The 15,392-nt window shown below is 28.1% G+C and overlaps 1 protein-coding gene across 9 annotated transcripts in view; it reads right to left on the bottom strand.

The window, feature by feature from the left end:
• Positions 1-14,761, bottom strand: part of Ssdp (Sequence-specific single-stranded DNA-binding protein) — a 165,530-nt gene extending 150,769 nt beyond the window's left edge. For all 9 annotated transcript variants that reach the window (XM_075363510.1, XM_075363516.1, XM_075363513.1 and 6 more), the window contains exons 1-4: positions 14,489-14,761; positions 8,122-8,194; positions 6,745-6,806; positions 1,954-2,038 (exon numbers count right to left, since the gene is read on the bottom strand). In XM_075363510.1, coding sequence (XP_075219625.1) covers positions 1,954-2,038; positions 6,745-6,806; positions 8,122-8,194; positions 14,489-14,544 — 276 coding nt within the window. In that variant the 5' untranslated portion in view covers positions 14,545-14,761. The remainder of the gene's footprint in view (positions 1-1,953; positions 2,039-6,744; positions 6,807-8,121; positions 8,195-14,488) is intronic.
• Positions 14,762-15,392: the final 631 nt, after the last annotated feature.

The raw sequence follows: 15,392 nt of genomic DNA, 5'->3' as shown, positions 1-15,392 counted from the left end.
AAGTTAATTATAACATAAATATGTAAGTTATCACTAACACGTATCCTAATATACCAACTGACAAGACAATAGGAATAAAAAATATTTCTTCAAAATTACTTTGAATATGAATATAAATTCTTATTTATAAACAAAAGGCTTACCAATGGGATCACCTATATCTTCTATTATGTTTGAGATATTTACACAATATTTTGAAAATAATATGTTCTCATGTCAGAGTAAATACAAACAAAATATTATTATGGGTAAAGATATGCAGATATTCTCTACAAGAGAATTTATTCCTTATAACATTGATTATCTTGTTCAACATGATTATCTGAATAACATAAAAGGTGTGGCTAATAAATAACGAGAACAATGCTGCTACAGAACTGCACATGTGCCAAATTCGTATAACCAACAGCTGTGTAGCATGAAGCCTTCTCTTTCAATTGTTGCCACTCCAGTTTCTGCAGACATATTAATCTGGCCGTGGCATTCGTTTGGATAACATTTGTTTTTTGTTTTGCCAAAAAAATGGTAAGCATTTTATTAGAGCAAAGAATTGTCATGAAATTTCATATGAAACTTGGGAAAACCAGCTACTGAAACTTATCTTTTATTAAAAAAAAAAGTATATGACAATGAATGTTTATCACATGCGTGGGTTTTTGAGTGGTTTAAGCACTTCCAAGATAGTGAAGAAAATATTGAAGATGTTGGCCCGGGTCGCACTTCCACGTGAAAAACAGATAAAAATTGGTAATCTCATCCAATTTGACTACTGGTTAACTATTCGTGTGACTGCTGAAACTGTAGAAATTGACAAAGAATGCGTAAGGAAAGTTTTATATAACAATTTTAAAATGAAAATTAAATAAAAATTTTTAAATGCAAAAAGTGTGCACAAAAATGGTGCCTAAAATTCTCACAATCGAACAAAAAGACGCTTGTGAAAATGATTGTTTTCAGATTTTGAATGCCATGAGAAATGACCCAAACATCTTGGAAAGACTTATAACATGTGATGAATCTTGGTTTTTCACTTATGATCTAGAAACTAAGTGTCAATCCACGATTGGAAGGCCCCAATTTCACAGAGCTACTAAAAAAGCTCAAATGAGCAAATCAAAATTCAAAGTGATGACGATTGTTTTTTTCTGATATTCATGGGATTGTGTACCTTCACTGGGTTCCTGATAGTCAAACTATTAATCAACATTACTATCTTGAGGTCCTTGCTCAACTCTGTGAAAAATTAAGAAAAAACAACCTGAATTGTGGAAGAACAAGTCATGGGTTCTTCATCAGGACAACACACCGGCTCACACTGCATTGTCTGTCAAGACATTTCTAGCAAAGTATAACATCCCAGAGTTAGACCATATGCCTTATTCGCCTGACTTGTCACCATGTGACTTTTATCTGTTCACCATGGTCAAATCTGCATTAAAAGGAACAAGATTTCAGACAATTGAAGCTGTGAAAGAGCGGCATGCACCATGAAAGAAATCATAGAAGAAGACTTCTAGCACTGTTTCGAACAATGGGAAATTCACATGGAGCATTGCAGGGAAAGAGGAGGGGTGTATATTGAAGGGAACAATAACTAAATACATATAAATTTAAAATAAAATATTTTACATCTTTAGTCTCATTATTTAATAGCCACACCTTATAATGTATTAATGATACATACATTATCTGGCAACATGGTGGCAATTAATATTTTTAATTAACTTAAAAACTGCACAATCCTAGCCTGGAAGTTCACACTAAGATATAAGGAGACTCCCAGGGTTAATGAACAAGTTAATATACATGGATAGGTTATGAGAAAATGATTTAAATTTAATTAAGTTTTAACATAAAAATTATGAAAATCACTATCTTTAAACACCAATAACAATAAATAGTGCTTACAAAGAAATTTTAACAATATGCTCAATAAAACAGACTAATGCTTACATAATCATGGAATGCCTTTGCTTCACTTGAATGTTCACATGTATCACGTCTTTCTGGAGCAGCACAATACAGATCCCAAAATACACTAGAAAGAGAAAAAGACCGAAAAGATCAATAAAAAAACTAATCTTATCACTATAAAAGAAAATATAATAACAAAGAATAAACTCAAGATACCTTATTTACAAAAGAATTTACAGACAGAAATAAAAAATACAATAAAAAATTAAAATCTGAGGCTTCAAATTTTATATTTAATGGCTCTTCCAACCTTAATGAAATGACGAATGATCTTGGATTTAGGACTTGATTCAACCAAAATCCCCCTCTCACCAGTGATATTGCTGGTCAAGGTAATCAAAGCAATGTTTTATCATATGACACTTGCTAGATCACAAGAGTAAAGAACAATTCCCCAGTCTGATTAACGTATCAAACTGCTGTAAAGGTATATAAAATAATTTACTCACAAACCCGTAACCAATTTAAATTCATTAAATTGTTCTGTTAACAACATTTTTTAATGATAGACATAAACCTTCAAATCCTTATTTTTTTCATCAGAAGGAACCCAGTAACAAAACATCATATATGAAAAAACCATTAAAAAACTAATCACAACTGCTATAGGGGAAAAATTAAAAACAGCACACCACAGCTAACATGAAATTTATAAACCTTCCTTATTAGCAATCACCAGAATAACAAAATAACTTTTCTCAGAAAACTGTTAGAACACTAAAACTACATTTACAATATTTTTCAGGTAAGATTAAATTAGCTGCTAAAGCAGTAATTAAATATAACCAGTATAATTATAGTATTCTCCTGACGATGGGGTGAACAGTGGATACTTCTGGTGTACTGGCAAATCATGAAGAAGTTCTTTGTCAGTTATGTGTAAACTACCGATATATTATCACATCCACTGTATAATCTATTTTCTAGTCTACTTACTTCAAAATTAGTTAACTCTTAATTTGACAATAATACTTTTCAAACCCAGCAAGGTTGCGTTTTAGAAACTTCCTCAGCCAACAAATAAAAAATAAAAAAATTTATTTTAAATCTACGACATGAAAAATAAGATGATTACAAAACTTAGAAGATGTTGATATGAAGATGGAACCATGTTTTATATATATATAGTTTTAAAATATAATTTTTAAATGCACTTTTAAACACAATTAAACTTAACTATGACACTGTTCTAAACAGTGACACATGATATTACACTAGGAGAGTTAAATTAACACTTTTGTCTTTGAAAACTGACAAGTTTAAAATGAGTATGTTCAGTACACTAGCAAATCTAAAAATTTAATAATCTATCACTTTAATAAATTCCATAAAATACAAAAAGAGCACACTTAACTTTGAAAGAAGTTAACAGGTTAAAAAACATCAACATCAATGCGTACTTCATTTACAAACATATTCAAATATTCTACAAATAACTTATTATTTTCATATCTTACATCATTATCTATTATAAAAATATAAACTCTTTATCAGTTTTTATGTCAAATTTTACAAAATATCAATTATGAACAAAGTCCTGAGAAAGTTGACATCACTTGAACTAAATACAGTAACAGGTGGTCATTCTCACACAATTTCAAGAGACTTATCAGAAGAGAGTTGTTGGTTAATCAAACTAAATAAATAAACTTTCATTGCTATAAAAACAGGCTATTTCATTGAAGAATAATTAAAACTTTGCTACAATTTATTTTCTCTTCAATAGTGTTTACAAAAATAAACCAATATAAAAGTAAAAATGAATTCTTGAAAAAAAATGTAGGCTATTCATTGAAAACTCAGTTTTGGCAAGTTTTACAAGCAATTCTGAATCAAAATTTTATTAGGTACTGGTATTGGTTAAGTTATTAAATTACGACCTATCACTAATCATTTTTTTTTAAATATTTTAAAATATTGAAAACATCAACTTCAACAACATAGGAGCTAAATATAAAAAAGATATAAAAAATGTGAAGTGCAAAGACAAGAAACCCCCTTGGAGCACTTATTTAGTGAATCAAAATGGTATGTTTTTAACAGGTTTTTAATGATTTTTGAGAGGTTATATCTTCTTTATTAGTAGAATAGACAACAAACTTTTTTTATTTGCCATAAACATCGACAAAAACAATGTATTTGAAATTTTTATAATCAGCCCCATTCAGTTATTATAAGACAAAATTTGAATTTTTAAAAATTAGTTTTCAAAAATTCATAAAAATTTAGAGGTAAGAATATCACCATCAATATTATTTATGGTAAAACTACTAACATATGCCTACATATAAAAAAATAATTCAAACTGTATATGCCATCCCTCCCTCTTGAAAAAGATTACCAAAAGTGAAATTTCACTGTTTTTCATATTCAACTTAATTGGTAATTTTCTCATAGAAAAAAGAGTGATAGGTAAATAAACCACTAGACCAATCTTTTACCTTGAAAAAATATGAATAAATTGCTTTTTGTTTCATACTTCCAGGACCAATAGTTTTTTATTAGTAATGATTTTTTCCGTAAACCCTTATCATCACAAAAATAGGTATGCGCACCATAACAAAATGGCCACCAGAGGTAAATTGCTTAAATAAAAAATTTAAAACAAATAGGTTTAAGGTCCTGAAACATGTAGGAAACAAGTGGGTAAATTTCAATTTTTTTTTTAATTGGTCAAGCAACCAGCTTGTGTTTTTTTGAGACACTTCAAATGGACTGACCCAAAAGCATATTAGCAAAGCAAGTCATTCTAACCTCCTGTAGAGCTAAAGAGCTCTGTAGTACTGTACAGCTCCACAATCTGGATAAAATGTACAAAAAAAGAATCGGATAACACAGCTGAACCTTCTACGAGAATGCTAATAGCTCTTTATACAATTTTCATCATTGTCATCTTGTAATTAATAACACAACCTTATCTAGCAGTCCATAGATATGTATGAAGCTACAGGCACATCATTAAACAAAAACAGAACACTTTTATCAGAAACTGCACCCTTTTGTATGGTTTGATGAGGAGACACTGATGATTTTTTATATTAAAATCATGGTACTATTCAAAAACAAAATACTATGCCACAGTAGAATGCATGCACACAAGGTAAAGATAATTAGGCTAATGTAGAGGTCATACAAGCTAATGAGTAAACCAAAGCTTTGGACTTTTATAAGTAGTTAGTAACATAAAATGTTGATTTATACTGCATTGCATGCAAATTCCCTCTCTTGATAACGGTATTAGTTCTGTTAAAGCTTTTTCAGTTAACACACAGAGATAAATAGAACCTGAAAGTTACAGAAGAGTTCTACCAAAACGGAAGAGAATGAGAAACACCTTAGAAGACTCTGAATCTGATTGGAAAACTTTGTATTTAAAGGTGACTTAATGTACTTCTTATTGATATACAATTTTTAATGTTTTCATATATTTTCTTGATTTTGTTATTCCTCTTGTACATTTGTTAATCAAATAAATATTTATTTAGTTCATATTGAAAGATGAGTTTTTATTAAAAACTTTGCCCTTTTCAGTTATCTATGAGGCATATTTTTTAAAGTAAGTACTATTTTGAAATTCCGCCACAGCTACGCTACGTTGGCATTCCACACATGGGCCTGCATCTGTTGGCAAGCCACAGACGCCATTACAGAAATATTCAACTGTGTTTACATTTGCTTGTGAGTATTTAAAATGCCTCTGCTGATCGAGAATCCCACCGACTGACTGTGAAATACGTGATGCAATTCGTTTTCTTGGTGCTAAAGGTGTGAAAGCGGCTGAAATTCATCGTCAGATCAGTGAAGTGTAAAGAGAAAACATTATGAGTGATGGAATAGTACGAAAATGAGTTGAAGGTTTTTAATAATGGCCGCCAGAATGTTAATGATGAGGAATGGAATAGACGACCTTCTGTCATTACTGAAGATTTGGTGTAGAAAGTTGAGGAAAAGTGAGAGAGAACAGACGCTTTAAGATTTCTTCACTATCTGAAGAGTTTCCTCAAGTTCCAAGAAATTTTGGCTATGAAATTGTGACCGAAAGAGCTTAAATTATTGACGATGATGGTGTCAAAGCGATGGTGTTGCAGTGGTTATTAAGTCAGACAGCAGACTTCTATGACAACAGTGTTCAAAAGCTGGTTGCACAACACAAGTGCCTTAATATTTTGTTGGCAATTATGTAGAAAAGTAGATTAAAGTACAGGCTTTCAAGTAAAAATAAAATTGTTAAGAATAGTGTACTTGTATTTTTTAATCTCAAAACAGTACTCACTTTAGAAACATGCCTTGTACATTAACCTGGACATCAAAAAACCCACTTTAGTCTGACAAGGATTTAATGATTAAATAAAATAAGTGAATTTTCAAGAGAAACTAAATTAACATAAACAACTGTTTAAATTGTATAATTATCTTGCATTACAGAAGTTTATTTACCAATCATAACATGTCAAACTTGAATTAAAAGGCAGCTTGCTTTGTGCTTTATCTGTTTAAAACACATTCATATAATTAGAACTAATTTCAAGTAATATTAGAAATATAATCTAATAAGACTAATAAAAAAAAATTTGAGCATAATGTGACAAAACATCAGTCATTTAAGATATTACTCATTAAACATGATCAGTCATGTCTCAAATAATTCTTTCATGAAATGATCATGGTAGTTTAATATTGCAGTAGGAAAAAAATAAAATAAAAATTTGTATTTTAATAAATAAAAAATCACAATATGTAGTACAATTCATCATAGTTTTGATAACTTACCACCACCAAGAATGTAGAAATCCAGGAGGTTCCCCTAATGTTATATTCTTCTCCCATCGTATCTGCAAAATTTTAAATACAGTTTAATCATTAACAAGACTTAGTCTGAAGGAAAAGATAAATATATTACAAAATACATTTAAAAAAAGACTGCTGTCTGCATTAGCGAAATATAATGAAATCAAATTAAATCCATCCTTTCAACTGTTCTAGCACTGCAGTCGAAATACTTTATATTATTATCACCATCCTAACTACTTAACAGATTGAAAATACACTTAAAGGGGTTTAGTGTTTATAAAGTGTACACTGTGTCACTTTGTACATCAAAACTTGTAAGAAATATTAAGAAATAAGTATACAGATAAAAATAAATGACTATTCTAATAGGTAATTAACTTCTGATATAAACGATCAGCTATCAAAAGCTTAATAGTACTGAAAATTAAACCACACCAAATGTAGCTTAATCACCATCAAATGTGTAAATTCATAAAGCCATAAAACACTAGAACCCAGCACTGTCTGCAGACCAAAGGAAAAATGGAGTAAAATTTGCAAACATCCATTAGATGTTCCAACCAAACAGCTTGCAGGCAACTAGACATATATTATCACGTGTAAACTGTACGATAGCCAGGCACAACATACAGCTTCAACTCTCATGATTATTCTTCTTATCAAAATCGGTAAATAGTTCAATATTCTGTTAGATCAAACAGTTCTTTATATTACAAATACAAGAGCTTCTTATTTGATTACAAAGATAGTATTGTTTTAATTAATGACAAAGAACACATCAGCTAAGTCAAACCCCCGTGATAGCTGTCTGTCACTTTCATTATACACCAAATTCATCAAACCGTGCTGAAGATATAATATAGCAGCTAACATAAGTTATATACTTATTACTTAATTTAATAAAAAACTGGCAATGTGTATACAATCCTGAAAAGTCAATTAAGTGGGTTAGTTACGAACTGCAAATTCCTAAACTAACATTAGAAGTAATGAACTGCAACATACATGATTTATCAAAAGGAAGCCAGTGAACTTTAAAGTTTATAACAAATTACTTACCCTGCAAGTAAAACACTGAAAAAAAATCATAATCATAAATAAATTTTCATGAAATTAAATCTTCTACCGACAACTTAATTTAACGGAATAATAATTGGGGTAAAAAGTTTTACCAGTTTATTTTGCTTTTTTCAACATGAACATGTTTTATTCCTATACTAAATTCTACCTCTGAAACTCAAATGTAAATACACATTAAAAAGTTAAAAAAATAATCTCTTGCTGAATATAGCTTCTAAGACCAGCTTATATAAATTTTATATAAAGTGATAACTTTAACATATAAATTACACTTACTTCTGACAGGAATGTTTGGGCTGCCTTCTGTGCACCAACATGTAATAGATACTCATACACATAAAGAGCTAGCCTGAACATAAACAAAAAAAATTATATTAATACACTAAGCATAATAAAAATACAAAATATCTAACATCATAAACTTAAAAAATTTATCATTGCATAAAATGAAAAATATACTGTAAAATTAAATTTAGTACTTAATATATATAGCATACAAATACAGAGGAATCCATACATAATTGTAATTGTAAGTAATATTATTGTTATTTTGACCAGATAAATAAAAAAGAAGCTATGTAAATTAGTTTCTTTGTTATTACATCTGAAAAGATCTCAAAAAATAATATCTTAGAATATAAAACAATAAAATAAATAACATAATTCATTATTTTTTTAATTATCCGAAGCAGAATCAATGTACTAAAAAAATTTAGGACAAGATATATAACAAGATCAAAATAAGCAATAATTCTTATTACATCATCAAAACATGTTATCAAAAATAATATATTTGAAGTTCTTGATAAAATCAACACGCTTTGTAAAATAGGAAAATGAATGGGAAAGCAACCACACAAATTAGTACACGCAATTAAAACAACTATAGCTATCACAAAATATACTGAACGCTAACAGAACATGTTACTGTATTATAGATTACTCCTGATATGATAGTATTTCTACACACTTCACTTATGCGGCTTGTTAAACAAATACCTTAAAAAATAAATTGGTCTTAACTGAAATATTAACGGCTTTAAATGAAACTGACTAATAACCCAAATTTTTCCTCTAAAATTTAATTTATTTTTTTATGTTTTAATATTTTATATTAAAAAAAAGGGTATATTAATATAAAATAAAAAGTGCTATAAAATATGTAAACATGAAATACAAAATAATTAATGTAAAACTACATAACAAAAAAAAAATTTAATACAATAAAACTTAAATTTTTTTTTGCTACTTTTTTACGGTGTACCTTAAAAGTAATTCGATTTACAAAAGAGATCAATCTTTAAGGTACAAGTTAAATTAAAATTTAACTATCTATGAAGTGCAGACACAAATAACCATAACTGTAATCATTCATGAACATATTCGATTAACATGTTAATCAAAAAGGTATATAATTTTATACTAATAGTGGATTATTTTACTGATGGTTAACAACAAAAAATACAACAAAATTTTTCTTTCATCCAATTGCTGAAATTCCTATTTTATATTGCGATATAGATTCCACTGTATAGTTTCTGGGTTTTTCAAAACAGCATTTTTTATATACAACTATTCACTTGATCAATTAAAGATGATGTATCTTCCATGCAATATCAATTTAGTTTGAAAATAACTGTACCCACATCTCTTTGTTTACAAGTCATGGAATATATTTTGGCTTCAGATATTAAATAGATATTAAAAACAAAACACAGAAAATATTCAATAGATATTAATTATGTTCTAAAATTAATTAATAATGAAAATAAAACAATGAGGTAAAAAACTGTTACACAATAACTATCATTTGGTACCAAATCACCACAGTAACCTATAACACTCATCTGAAACTACATGAAAATAAAGTCAATACCTAAGTGAGCATATTTTTTGAATAAGCAAGTACAAAAACACTTTTAATGAAATCTGTGTATTGAGCAATAGCATAAAAATACTTATATTTTATCTGTTCAATAACTAAATGCATATCAAAAGAAAATTAAATAATTTGTTGCCAGAAAAGTCTCTTACAAACTACTAAAGCTATTCAAGTATTGCTAGAATGTAACATCAATTATTCCATAATAATAAATTTATCTAAGGTCTGCACAATGCACAAACCACATTAATGCACTTAGATGCACACATTTACTAATAATTTATTATCCATATGGACCATGTTATCCAATCACTGTTAACAATTAGTACATGATAAAAGTATAATTTTGTTTTACACAACCCTATCTGTATAATACATCAATTACCCGATTTAGTTAAATTATTACTAGATTTTTTTTAGATCTGATTTAGTTAAATTATTATGACACACATGCAAAGTACAGTATATGGATTTTTTATTCGACTTCGCAGTAACTCTAAAGCTCTCCTTATCACTATACAACCTCCATATGGCCATAAGTGACTACAGCTTATAGAGCTAAGATCATCAAATCAAACATAGAGCTTATTTCCGACAACGTACACTCTCCCCAAATTAGCTTGGCACATTGCACATTCTATGTCACATTGCACATTAAATTCATGTGTCTACAATTCTTTCACTGATTATACTTCACTTACATAATTAACTACCATTACATACTCTAAAGAAATTTAACTGAACCATCAATTAAAATCTAAAACTAACACATTACTGAAGTTCACCAAAAACTTCTATAGCAAAATGCATTCACACCATTAATATTTTAAGAGAAGTTAAACATAAATTCTTATAAAGAATTAACTAATATAAAAATCTGAACTGAATGTTATGCCTAGAAGAAACCAAAGAACATATATTTTAATCACAATTTACAACACATAAGTTACGATCCAAATATAAGGACATATATATATATATATATATATATATATATATATATATATGTTATGAATAAAAAATAAATATGATGGTATTAATTTAAACAATTAAACATACACCAAATGTTATTGCTTTTGATACCACAATAATTATAAAATTATCTAACTAAATTCTTAATGAATATAAAAAGAAAATTAAGAGATTTACCAATTCTAAAATGTTCTATCCTTACTCAAAATATAAAATTACACTAACTGAGAATTTTTAGGCTGGTTTCTAAATAAACTTTACTTATAATTAATTATTTGCTTAATTAGAAAAAAATGAATAACATTTTCTCAGGGTTCGTTATAAGAATTTGTAAGAATTAGTCCCAACTGACATTAAGTAAACTTTTTGCCAACAGATCTGACACATCACTTGCTGTAAGTGCTATAATAAATTATTTGTTTTCAGCAAAAAAAATTTTCCAAAACCCATCTTTCTTTTCAAAAACCAATAAAAATGAATTGAAAGTTAATTAAATATGAAAATGATTTAAGAAAATAAAAGCATATACAATTTTTAAAAAGTTAATTAGTAAAAAATAATAAAGAAAAATGAATTTCTTTTTTAATGAAATTTCACCAAGTAAAAAAAAAAGCACTAACAATTATTCCAAAAAATGAAATACGATTTTGTCTGACATGATAAAATAGTTTATTATGACTAGTTTTAATAGTTTGTTTTGACTGCCAGTGCAAAATAAGTCTGAAGCAGATTTTACAGAAGGCTGTCAAGCTGGTTTTGTTATATTTTATAAGTATAATCTTAAATTTTTTGTAATATTTCTAGTTCAAGTTACATAATTTTCTAACTAAAGAAAATATTTGTTTATCCCATGACTAATTTTGTTTGGAAATTGTATTTTTTTTTAATGAAAATATACAACTATATATTAATCAAATATAATAATATAATAATTGTAACTTCACTGCACCACTCACAGAACGACAACTTACATTACTTACTGGCAGTTATTGAAGTTTTACAAGGGTTTTTAAAATTAGAAACATGACACTAGTTATACTCTTAATACAACATTAAAATAAAAACAGAAAATTTTTTAAAACCCAATTAGGAATCTAAGTCTCCTAATAAATTTTTAACCACTTCTAAAACAATTAGCACCCTTTTACCTAACAAAGTCAATGTGAATCAGAGGACACACCAATGGTTAGATAAAAGGAATTTCAAAGGTTTTTGAACATGCAAATTGACAAAAATTGAAGACCAATAATTATAACTTTTCTAAGAGAAAAATAAATTCTTTCTTATAAGCAAACTTAAGTATGGGCAATTTCTACAGTCCCCCACCTTTCCACAATTTGTAATAAAAATGAAGTAAACTAGGTTTCAGAAACGATTTTGTTATTACAAACAGCTCAACTTAATAAAACTAAGATTAGTCATTTTTTTCTTAAAGATATGAATGTGAGAAGCTCTTCTATATCCACTTTTCCACTGATTGATTACTTGTATTAGGCTCTTCTTCAATCAAAAAAACGTGAAATAAGACCACCTTGATATAATACTGATATAAAACTGCCTAAGCAATATTCTTTGCTTTAAGTTTTGTCCATATCTTTATTTGTCTGTGCTGGGATTTTGCTTACTGCTAGGATATTTTATTAAAAAAATTCAATAAAATCTGTTTACAACTTCTACAGAAATATTCTGGTGTTAAACAGGAGGTCCCCACACTGAAAATTATAAGAACTGATAACAGGGCAATTTTAGGTAGTTCAACTAGTTTATAAACAAAATTATAACGGTTTATAAAAATTTACTCTTGGTGAAACATTAAGTAGCACATAATATGTATAATAGTGTAATAATCACGTTTAACAACTTAAAATCCTTTTAACTGAATATAACAAATCACCCATAAATTTACTAACAGAAAAGAACTTCTGATTAAACAATTAGTGCTCTTAGTCAGAAATAAAATCAAACTTTAAGACCTACATAAGAAGCACAGCACAGTTTGTTGTAAATCTTGGATGATGCTATATTTAAAAGAGTAAATTATAGATATTTAAGATACGATACTTAAGCAGAAAATCAAAATACATTTAACAGTGCTCAGAAATGACAGAGGTTTTGCAAGTCAGGTAAATAAGAAATCCTAGACCTTGATTAGAAAAACAAAAAAATTGGTCAACATATGACAATAAAAAAAGTATAGTTCTGTGCAAGGGAAAATATAAAATCTGACCAAAAAACAGTAAATCAAAGAGTAAAGGATTCAGAAAAGAGATCATATCAACAATGAAGAGATAAATAAACCAAGAGACAGGGAGAGAAATCTATGAAATATTTAACAAAACATTTCCAAGTTTCTCATTACTACATTAAGAAAGCAAAGATTCAATATGAATGTGAAATAATCATAACTTCACCAACAAAAAAAAACCTAATCTTTTAAATGCCACATAAAAAAAACCAACCAAGATCAATAATAAAAAAAAATGTCAGATTAAAATGAAAATATTCTAATTCTGAATTTTCCCATTTTACATGATACAAGGTTAAAAATTAAGCATTTATATTAACTATAACAGGATTCTGAATAGTTAGGATAAATTAGTAAATCTTCATTTTGAAAAGTACTGGGTAATAGGTACTTCCTAGAATTAAATATTAATCGGAAAATCACCCCATGCAAACTGTATAAATTATCTGATTATGATAAACAGAAGTCCTCATTAACTGATTACTGAAGGATTATTAAAGAGGATGTAATTTTTTGAACTCTTTAGTTAAATCTGTCAATCATTTTAATACAAAAAAAAAATTACAGTAAGCTAATCAAATAAACTTAGCTAACTTCAGTAACATTAAAAATAAAATAATTGTAATTGCATAATATATCTTGTTTCAATCAGCAATAACAGTAATCTTTTTTAATCCCATACCTTCAAAACACTAGGAACAAATTCATCTCAGGCTCAACTTTGTTACTATGATACATCCCTTACAAGATTCATACCTTACTCAAATCACAATTCTTAATTAACATAAGCATTAATAAACAAAATGTAATTACTCTAAAAATAATAAACCCCTGATACTTAACAGTTATATAACTTCTAGCAATAAACATTATCTGCATATTATACAATGGAATAAAATAGTAGCTCCAACAGGACTACTTTCTCATTTTATCATAAATGGCAACTTTAGAGAAAATATTAAGGAATTAAATATTTTGTACCGTAACAATCTTAATATTTAATTAAAGCGAAACTGTGAAACAGTTAAAATACTATGTATTATGTCTACTTTGAAAGAACACATAATAATAATGTAATAGTAAATTTTCAAGAATTTAAATATTCATACGATTCGTATAATAGTACTTAACTGAGAGATTTTAACAGACATGAACTAGCTAAAAACCCATATTCAACTGAAGTGTTCAAACAAATAAAAATAAAAAGTATATCAAAAATTTATTGACGTCAAAAAACACTAATGCATTTGTTCATATTTTAACCACATTAACTTAACAATATTGTTAAATCCATCAAAATATTGGAACAAACGAAAGTAACTAATTTCGAATTATCACTAATTAGAAATGACAACACGGACAAAACCAATAAGTAGTCCGCGTCAGATAGTCTAATCTTGTCAGCGAATACCAAACATTACTCATAATTCGATAAGGTTAACAAGGTAATAAAAATTAGTTCCTAGAACCCATAGCATCACTTATTAAAACATAACGTATAGTAATACATTAAAACTAGAATAAAATAACAAAAAATAACTTACTTTTCACGAGCCTGTGCATCTGAAGGAACTGCCGAACCTTTCCCTTTCGCATACATCTTCACTTATTTTACAAATTCTCACATTCAAAATGGCATCCGTCAGATTACCAATACCTTTTGAAATATCGTGTCCATTTTAATGGTATGTCTGAGCTAATGATGATGAAAACAACCTAACAGATTCTTACACACAATTTGTAAACTAATAAGACCTATCAGACAAACCTAAACACGCACAGTTTGCGTAAGCAAGTGAAGAGACAGATAGCAGCCGCCATTGGTTAAACGATTATAGAGCATGCAGATCATTCTTCTGAAACTACTCCCCATGAATTTAAATCTATAAACAAAGAAATCTTGTTTTTTAGCTAGAATAATAAGCCTAGATATAAAAAAATTAAATAAGATTGTATTAAAAAACATTATACGACAAGTAATCTGTAATTATCTTCTGCTATAAAATAATATATAATTAAATATGACATTTGCTGAGCTCAACGTAGGGGGGGATTCCACTGATTAGAACAGCCAGAATGGACACTTTGAGGCATGAGGCAACGGTTTCCTGTGTGTAAAAGTCAATATCACACAGCTTGCTCTTCGTGGTCCCATGATCCCCGTTTGCTACTTGTAGTATTCGAACTTATTTTTGTTTATGAAACGCCTTTATCATTCATTATGCATACTTAACAGCTTATTACTCTTACAAATAAATTACAAATAAAATTTATTTTTCTTTACTTGAAGTTAAACAGTTGAATAAATGTGTACTTATTTATTCATAAGTAAAAAATAAATATGTAAAAAGCTATCAGCATTTGTGATCTGAATTTCTTCCCCTCAATTAAAACTTTTTTATATTTTTAAATGTCATTTATTTATTTAAACAGTTTAACGAAAGGTAA

Source organism: Lycorma delicatula, chromosome 4 (genome assembly GCF_047948215.1).
Source record: "Lycorma delicatula isolate Av1 chromosome 4, ASM4794821v1, whole genome shotgun sequence".
NCBI lineage: Eukaryota > Metazoa > Arthropoda > Insecta > Hemiptera > Fulgoridae > Lycorma > Lycorma delicatula.
The sequence above is the reverse complement of the archived record's forward strand: the minus strand, read 5'-3'. Positions and strand labels throughout refer to the sequence as shown.